Here is a 9,583-nt window from a genome sequence, read left to right on the forward strand (position 1 = left end):
TATTATTCATGGTAGACACAGATTGTTACTATTTGTTTACCAAAAATAAATTAACCTGAAACTCACCAGTTTCAGGAGGCAAAGGTATATACAGAAATAGGAGATTGTGTTTATCTTCTGCAAGTCGTAGAAAGAACTGTGTTTAAATTTGGGCTCAAGGCGGCAATTTGGGTTTGTCTATTTGCTTTTGCTTTTTCTCTTCTTTCTTGAGAGGAAAAGCAATGGCAGCTATATGTATTCAAATTTTAGTCTGAGTTTTTCATTTAATTTTAGGGGCGCTAGATTTGGTCAGGAAACTTCAGTCTTCCCAACAGTACAATTTAAAGAACTACTTTAGAACTAAACAATCAGCAAATTTTCTGCAGACCTCGGCTGATTCTTCCACACATCCCACCCGGTGAATCGCAAGTATTTCTGGGCATTTTTCAAAGGCTTCTAAAAACACAGGGCTAGATGGATCCTCAAGATACCACCGACCTGAGCTCTCTGTAAGCTGTGACCAGTGCTGATCCTTGACACACAACAAGGGGTTTTCCATATGCCACCTATCTGTACAAACAGAGAAAGAGAGTGAGGGAAACAGGGTAATAAAAATTTGCTCAGACCTGGAAAATGACTGTTTGGTTTAGTCTAAAAATGTTCCCTCTCTGGGATCCCACATCCTCCCCTGGCTGTTATCACCTGGTCACCGCTCCGTGTGCCACCCACACGCTCAGAAATGAAACCCTACTGTTTAACCAAATACCCTTGCTGTGAATTAATCAACTACCTCTTATTCTGTGTTAGTGAACCTAAGGAGTGACTGATTGCCCTTTTAAAATATGAAACAAAACCCACCATTTACATGTTTGGAGACCTGCAGCTTCCCTCATTACTTTTCTACATTTAATGAAGACAGTTCTTTCAACCTTTCCTCCCAGGTCATGTTTCCTAAATCTCTTATCACTTCAGCTCTTCCTCTCTGTCTCCCCGCCATCTCTCTCCCCAGTTTTGCTCTTTTCGAACTGCAGAGTGCAGAACTATTGTAGACACAGCAATCTGGATCAAGTCTCACCAGCACTAAACTGAGCAATTACCCTCTATTTCCAGATGTACATTTTGCAGACAGACAACTCTCCATGCCATCCAGCTACTTCCCCGCTACATTCCTGTGCATTTATCTCATGGAGAACCGAAGCATTGCCACAAGTAACCAAGAGGAAAAAACGTTCTTGATTTTAAAGTTAATTCAATGGCTGAGAATTAGCAAATCTCCATGTGTCCCAACCCTGGGCAGGCACAGCGTCATTCCAGCCATGTACTATTGTAAAGCGTAAGCAGGCAGTCCAGAGAAATCTGTTTACTAGAGCATTAAGATGGGTCAAAGACAGCTCTTGGCAGGCTACATAAGCTCATGGGTCAGATGTTCTGCAGTCCTGTTTTATGTCTTGTCTTTTATGTATGACATTCTTGGGAAGTTCTTCAAATACAAAACTTCTGTCGCTCTTCTACATGTTGTTCCAAGGTCTGAAAATCTACAGACTGCATGCTTTTGTTTACAGATTCTTGAATTCACACATTGGCTATTGAAACTTACTGCTAGTAATTCCAATTCATTTAACAAATCTAACATTTCCACATGGCTCCCAAATTCCTGCACCTCAGGTTCTTCAGGGCACACAGTTAAAATTGGATGGGAAGTCTGTAAATGATGCAGACAGATACTGCATTTATCTGTAAGGGTAAATCTTTGAACAACAGAAGATATGCAGCACACTAATGGATCAACGTATATTCTTTATATGAATCTGAGAATGCAGGCAAGTCTATGAAGCTGTTTTTCTTTGTAATTTTCTAAATTTCTGCAGAACCCTGTAAAAAGCAACATCAGAAACAGTGGTTTCTGACAGGAGAAAAGTCCGCTACCAAAGATTTAAACTGTGCAGGAGTAAGAATAACTTCCAGCTCACTAATGGATTTTAATGAAATATTTTTATAATATCCATATGCTTTGAAAGTTGTGAATTTTTATTTTTTTTTTAATTTGCAAGAAAGCGAGAGGTTTTCATTTTCAAATACAAAGCAGGTATCTTAGGTTAGAACAATGCAAGGTAAGGCCGACTGCAGCAGTCCTTGCTCAGTTCTTACTTGGTCAAAGCTTCCATTGGTCTCTGGTTGAGTATAAACTGGGCAATGACTCCAGGACATGGCTCAGATGGAGCCTCATCCAGACATTTCAAAAACAAACACACTTGTTAAGGTTATTATAGAATGAATCTTTTGGTACAAATTCCCTTCGTTAAAGGCCCAACAGTGTCCCTAATAAAATCAGTGGAAATTTTCCCACTGTCTTCAGAGAAAGCACTTTGGGGCATTCAATGGACATTCACAAGCAAAAGCTATTGCTACAAAAGTGGGTTAGAACTTGAAAGAGGCTTTAAACTGAATTAGAATAGAATAGAATAAACAGAAGTAGAATAGAAAGAAGAAAGAGATGCTCTTTGGACAGTGTAAGAGCAGCTTACAATAGTAATAACAATAAATATGTGGAGAAGGCCAAATTTACTGCTGTCATCAGCTTGTCTGACTCTTGATTTAAATGAATTTCTGTCCATACACTCTGACCTGACCAGATCTCCTGGCCAAACACTTTTGAAAGCTTCCAGAACATGTAGTCACCCCACCGAGGAGATGCTGGATCGACTGCTTGTACAAATCCGAGTGACCCAGCTGCCCATGTTCACTGATCACCTGGGCCTGCTGGCACCCTGGGCCTGTGGCTGCTTTTTCAGTTGTGCAGAACTGAGAAGGAAGCAACTCAAACACACTTTAGCTGAGCAAAGCAGCTTGTATGCCATTTTTCGAATATATAGCTCTATAAATCTCAGTATGGCCTTTTGAACTGTATATTACTACAGAGCTGTGGGAAACCCCTTTTGGGAGAGAAGTGGCACAGTTGATATTTATCACTACAAAGTCTTTTGCAACACACTGTCTCTTTCCTTTGAAATAAAAGCTTTTGAATTACAGATGATCAAATATATTCACACCCCAAGCGAAACCAGGATATTTCTGGCTTTTTGCCAGTATCGGCTTGGGTGTGAAATATTTGACATTTTGCATTAATTTTTTACAGTAATAAAAGCACTTTCTCAGCTAAAATCTCCTTTGCCATCCAGCAAGTGCCACTGGGTTGCAACTAGTTTAGACGCATACAAGTAAATGTATAGGTCCCATGACTGGAGAGAACAGCAATTCTGGGCATTGTGCTACAGGTCTGCTTATAGATACCACCACTGTACAACCATCAACCGCATCTAGAATTTGACAGATTAGCAACAAGAAATACTTTGGGATATATTTAATAAAGGTAATTGCATTAATCTATGCATGTGAGCAGTGAAACGAGGCTGCCGCTGTCTGTGTGCAATGCGGCTGAGTTAGCACTGACACAGGCATCTTACCTCAGCACTTCCAAAATCTCTAGCTCTGCAACCTGAATGTTGCATTAACTTATCTTCCTCTTTCATGTATTGACATTTCTTTCCTTTGGGGAAGGAGGCACAAGATTTGAACGAACCGAGAAACAAGATGTTAACCTTGTAAATGGGATCAGTCGCAGAGTGAGTTCTCGGTTCATCTCCAACACCCGCAGCCATCGCAGTATTGCTGCTAACAGGGTAGGGATTCCTCTCTCCAGGAGATGAGGAGTCACCCCGTTAAACCTGCTCTTGTACCCTTGGGGGAACAGAGGACCCACCGAGCAGAGGCTGAGAGATCGGAGCGCTGAGCTGCTCAGCCCCTGGGCACACACGGAGGGAGCGGAGCACACGGTCTCTGCAGCACCTCGGAGACGTTCGCTTTCTCTTTGCTTCCCGAGAAAAACTGCCAGTCCTACTTCCAATGGCTCAGCCAAATTGCATTGGCTGTAATTAAATAGAAATAGACAGGAAGAATAAAAATTTCTCTTCCTGCTACAGCGGTGGCTTCTAGCATTTATCTCCGAGCAGAGATCTGTCCCTTGGAACTTCATGGGACAGAAAGGACGCTGCCACTTGTGGGTCTTCATTTTCAAAAGGGAACATTTCTAGGTATGAGGTCTAGACTCTCACTTCCGACTCGTTTGAAGACAGCCACCCTGGGCCTGATTTACGAAGTATCAAGGCCCCTCATGATGTAGACAGGAATCCAAGACTCTCGAGTCATTTAGGCCCCTAAAGCCATGATCTGAACCGGCGTTTTGTGCTTAAACTGCTTAGAAATTTTTTTAATCCCTCCTGGATTTCTGGCCTCTTCCAATAGGTTCTTAAATACCATTTTGAATCAGGAATGGTTTCTGCTGCGGTTTAACCCAAGCCAGCAATTCAAAACCACGACAGTCACTTGCTCACTGTCCCCCATCCCCAAACAGTGGAGAGAATCAAAAGGGAAGGGAGAAACTTGTGGATTGAGATAAACACAGTTTGATAAAATAACCAAAAGCTTTGCATTTGGAAGCTACCTAACTGCCATGTAACTCGGTTTTACAAACATATTTCTACCAAAAAAGGGGCTAGGGAAATCCCTGTACTTTAAAAGTGTTTAATTATATGTGAATGGATCTACACAGGCATCTGCTGGCCAGCAGATATTCCTGCTCATTTATGATGCTGAGGGTTGGGATACGTGACCCACTGGGCAGGAAATTAGCCACACACCCAGGTTTCCCTCATTCTGCCTCACACAGAAATGGTATAAAGAAAACTTGGGGGGCAAGGGGGAGCAGCAAGGAGAGTGAGACACAAAGTGGCAACAGTTGTTCCAGGTGTCCATCACACAGCTTTTACCAGCTGCCACCTCTACCCAAGGATGGTTTGCATGGGCTGAGGATGCTTCGGGAGAGCTCTGGCCCGCGTGAACACCCGTGTGCACGGAACACACAACTGGGAACAAGAAGCGCTGTATGTGCTCCACACTGCCTTGAGATGCTGAAAACCACTTTTAGGGGACAATTTACGGAAAAATAAAGAAGTTTACAAACTGCTTTATGAGACAGTTAAATGGTTCTTGAGGGGGGGTCTTTATAATTGAATTATAAGAACAAAAGAAATCTGAGGAGCAGGCAGGGGCCTTAAGGCCCAACATGCTTGACCTCATTTGGTTTAATTGCACTGCTGGCTCTCTCACTATAACCTTCACTTGGAGAACAGTCTCTGGAAATCATTTAAACTCCTTGCTTCAGTTGCCTTTGTTAGCGATTTAGTCAATAATTTTATTACCTCTTTGGTAAGATAGCTCTGAGTGCCCCCGTCCTTAATTAAAAGCCTCTTAGGTTTGAATCTTTTAGAAATATGAACATTATCTATCCAAGATCCTTATCGGAACCTTCTATAAGTTTTATAACTTCCTCCTAGTCATCTCGGAGATGCTGTTTCCACCGTGAACAAACCAGCTGCCTTTGCGGTGTCAATTCGTGAGGAGCGCGGCAGAGCCGACGGTGAGCTGAGCTCTGCAGAGCTTCTCGCCACCAGCGCGGTGGCAGCGGGAGGGTGGCCAGGGCTGCGGGTGTCACTCGGCGGGGACATTGAAGAGGTGTCTGCAACCAGGGCCAGCAGAAGTACCGCAGCACTGGGGGATCAGGATTGGGTGCACCCCTGCCACCTTTCATAGCATAGCCCAGGACTAACAGCAGGGTTTGCCCTCCTGTGTGCTGCTAGTGGTTATAGCAACGTCAATGCCACAGTCCTCAAGACTTTTCCCTCTCTCTGTATTACACATATCAAATGTTAAATCTTGAGCAAGCCCTCCCTAGAAGCCTTAGCTTCAGACTGACTTTTTTTCTATATCCACCTAACTTCTTCATTTTTAATATTAAGGTTATTTCTCTTTAAATTGGTTCCTGTTTTTCAGGGCAGTTTATATTCAGCTGGTGATCTCCAGGAACCACAAATTCGGTGCAACACTTTCAACTCCAAGCAATCTGAAATGAACGCTTGCAAAGCTGGAAACAGTCATTACCCATCTGGACACGGCTGTGGTGTGCAGTTTTCTGGGGTCAGAGCAAGGACTAATAATGAAATGGGCACCATTAAACCACTAAAACTCCTGGTAACTTGATTCCATCAGGGCTCAGTCCTGCTGTGAGGGGCCTGTGGAGGATGGCTTCCTTGGGAGCACGTTTTGGAAACACTGGGTCCGATCCTGGCCTGATCATGCTCTGAATCCTTGCACAAAGTGGGTCCCACTGTGCTCCCCAAGCAGATCTGCTCACCCCGACTGTAAGGACGGAGTTAGGCAAACAGATGAGTGGTGTTAAGTGGATCCATCTCACAAAGAAGCACCTGAGCATTGAGTCAGCTGTAACACTGTCCTCTAGCCCCAGGCTAAGTCACAACCTTTCTGCCTCAGTTTCCCTTTTGGAAAAATTTGAGTAATTGTGCTGGACACCTCAAGGGGGAGGAGGGTCAGAGAAATTAATGAGCTCTTTGTAAAGTGCTTTGAATATGAATGCTGCTATGGATAGTAAGTGCTAACCATCAATTATTAAGTGGGAGTCAGGTTTCAGGAGCTTTATAACAGGGAAAGGTTAAGCAAGTGTAATAGCAGAAGACACGTAATGAAGCTCAGTACTGCCCTGTAGCACTGGCTAGGAAAAGCCAGTATCCACAGTAAAAATTCCAGCTCTGTGGCCTATGCAGAGTATTTTGCTCTGCTGCTATAATGATGACACTTAGAATTAGACCGACATAACCTAGAGAGCTCTGGGGACTCATCATCTCTGAGATTTCACTTAATTATTGGCAAACTCTGTCATTTAGTATCCCAAGCAGGCTGCACTATGTATAACCAACACATCTAATTTGATTTCATCTTGAATTGCTCCTATGAGTGGTCTTGAATGGAACCGCATCTGGTATCTTGGCAACGTCTCTTCTTCTCTTGGCGAGAGCTGTCCTTGAATCTATAAAATGGATCTCTTACAGCGGGGGGTGTGTGCGTGTGCATGTGTGCACGTGTTGCGGGGGATAAACCCCCTGAGAGCACACAAAGGGCGGTTTTGCTTACATACATGTTTGATGTGTTTAGCTTTTTAATATATTTTTTTCCAGACAAATTATATCCATGAATCTATGTGTAAATCTTTTTTCACAGGGCAATGGATTTAAGAAGCACTCAGTCTACTTCATCCTGAATTGGAGATTATAAGAAGGAATTGGTTGTTCATATGTATCAACAAAACATTGCTTTCCCCTTTTTGCAATATACAATTAGAAGGGAGGGTGAGGGGATCAAAAGTACATTTGAAGGAGAAGAAAATAGTCGTTATAAAAATATAGTCAGAAACTGATAATTCTGTCTAACTTGATGAAGTTCAGAATTTTGGCACGTGGGATATAAGGATCCCTCGGCTCCCCACGAACTCAGGATTTCTCGGTCCAGCCTGCTCTTGGCCCTGGCAGCTGGTTTGTGGAGAGGAAAACTCCCCGAAACTGCCATGTACAGCATAGAAATGGGAGACAATTCACAGCCTGCTGCCTTCTTCATGGCTTTGGATCTTATACTTTACACGGGGATCAGCCCAGGTAAATTAATAAGTGGTTTCCACAACAAAGATGTGCCTTCCACTGCTCTTATGGGAGAACACAGGGCAAAAGTGCAAATAGAGCATATACATTCATGTGTGACATTATTTCAGTAACTTCTCTCAGCTTCTGTTAGTCCCTGATAAAATGTCATTTTCTGAATTACAGGAACTTCAGCTGCCACTTAAAACTTGTCCTCCCCTTTTGCTATAACAGAGTTAAATCACTGGAGTTATTCCAGGTACTGCAGTATCCTACTTGTCAATAAGACTCAATCCTGCAAAGCTGAAAGCACACGGACGTTTTTCTATTTGTTTCCAGAGATGGAGTACCTTGTCACATTTGTAATATAAACAGCTATAGAGAATCCTGTCCCTTTGCATCATAAATTGAACGTACTGAGGAATTACATTTTGGAAGAAGTACAGCTCTTTCGGCTACAAAAACAGAGGGAAGCTCAGGGTAAAAATGAAGTAGCAACTCAGGTTTATTTTTATGCTCTGTAACTCAGAAAGTATCTGACACTTTTTTCAGTTTTCTCTTGGTAATTCTCAGACTACCAAACTAAAGTTTTGGTGGGACTTAAGTGTAAATTAGAATCCTGAACAACTACTTGGTAACTTGATTAACTGCTTACTTGACAGACTGATATTCATAAAACTCATGTTTCCACAGAAGAAGCCAGTCCTTTTCCATTCAAAAGAAAGCTGTAGTTATTTCTTGCTTTAAAGGCAGATATTTTACCAGAATCTAGGATGGCACAAACTGCCTATGTGCAACAGATCTTGTCTATTTACCCCTGTACCTTCCTCAATTCCCCTAAGTGAAACCAACATAATGCGTGCATTTGTGAATACATTGTGTCTGAGCGGTCAGCGTACCTTCATCAGCCCTAATGAAATGCTCAGTGCTTCCTGGATGTACAGGATATGAATCGGTTAATGTGAAGAAGATGATCACATAGCATCATCATTACAGAACTGTATTAGCGTTCTGCTGCCTGCGGAGCAGCTGTGGCGGCGTGTTCCTCTGCACATTTCAACAGGCTGAGCCGAAGTGAGGTAGATGAATGCAATCCTCTGCTCAGGCACATAGGAGCTAATTAGGAAAAGGTGTGATCTTTGATTGATATTTTCTTCTGTAATTATATCCCTCACTTACAGGGCTTCTTTCTGACTGTTCCTCCCAATAACAGTATGCTTCTAAGTGCAGAGTGAGAATTGCTGTTGTTAGTTGCACTGCAGGTTTGGTCAGATGCAGAAACTTTGTATGACCTTGCAAATAAACAGAGAGAAAAAATGCTGCTAGTATCATGCTATTTTGGGTGATTTAATAAAAGAAGTAACGTTTGGAATCAGGCTGGAGCTGGCGGCGTTGCTGGGAGGTCTTGGAGTACCGCGCTCCAGTGTGGATCCTGCAGCCTGAGCTGCGCTGCCTGTGGCGCCTCCAGTTCACACCCCGATGCCCCTGCATTCCAACAAGGCTGGACTAACTAGCAAAGAAAATGTTTATAAGCATCTATGAAAATAACTGATGTCAGGATAAAACTAATCCAAACAAAGGGACATATGCCTGTTTTAAAGTATAAGTAGATCTGGCTTTAATTTTTGGGAAAACTTTTGCTCAACAAGGCCTTTCTTCAATTTAAAGTCTAAACCACAATTTTTGGTTGCTTTTAGATTCAAGCTATTGTGCTCGCACTGTGTAATGAGACAGTTTTTAAAAAAATCCAGGGCATTCTTTAGATTAAAAACAAATTATGACTGCCAGACTAGACAATCTCTCCAGGTCTCTGCCAGCCTTATGGCTCTTTCATTTGTCACCACTCTGGAAAAGTCTCTGCTCTCATTCCTATCCATGCAGTTGCATTGTCTTCATTTTATACAAAGAATCAAAAAAGGGATCTTCAGCATTCCTTCGCCCTCCTTCCCGCTTCCCATCTCCCTCTTACTTCCATCTCTTCACATTCCCATTCACCTGCACGCCTTCCCAGGCCCTGTCACTGCTCCATTCTCCAGGCCAGTGTTCCCATCACTTCCTTC

General features: G+C 42.8%; 1 protein-coding gene across 1 annotated transcript in view; it reads right to left on the reverse strand.

The window, feature by feature from the left end:
- UBE2L3 (ubiquitin conjugating enzyme E2 L3) overlaps positions 1-8,428 on the reverse strand; it is a 35,651-nt gene extending 27,223 nt beyond the window's left edge. Inside the window, exon 1 of the mRNA XM_071816101.1 lies at positions 8,423-8,428. Coding sequence (XP_071672202.1) covers positions 8,423-8,428 — 6 coding nt within the window. The remainder of the gene's footprint in view (positions 1-8,422) is intronic.
- Between the last annotated feature and the right edge of the window lie 1,155 nt (positions 8,429-9,583).

The sequence above is a fragment of the Patagioenas fasciata genome, chromosome 17, assembly GCF_037038585.1.
Source record: "Patagioenas fasciata isolate bPatFas1 chromosome 17, bPatFas1.hap1, whole genome shotgun sequence".
Taxonomy (NCBI): Eukaryota; Metazoa; Chordata; class Aves; order Columbiformes; family Columbidae; genus Patagioenas; species Patagioenas fasciata.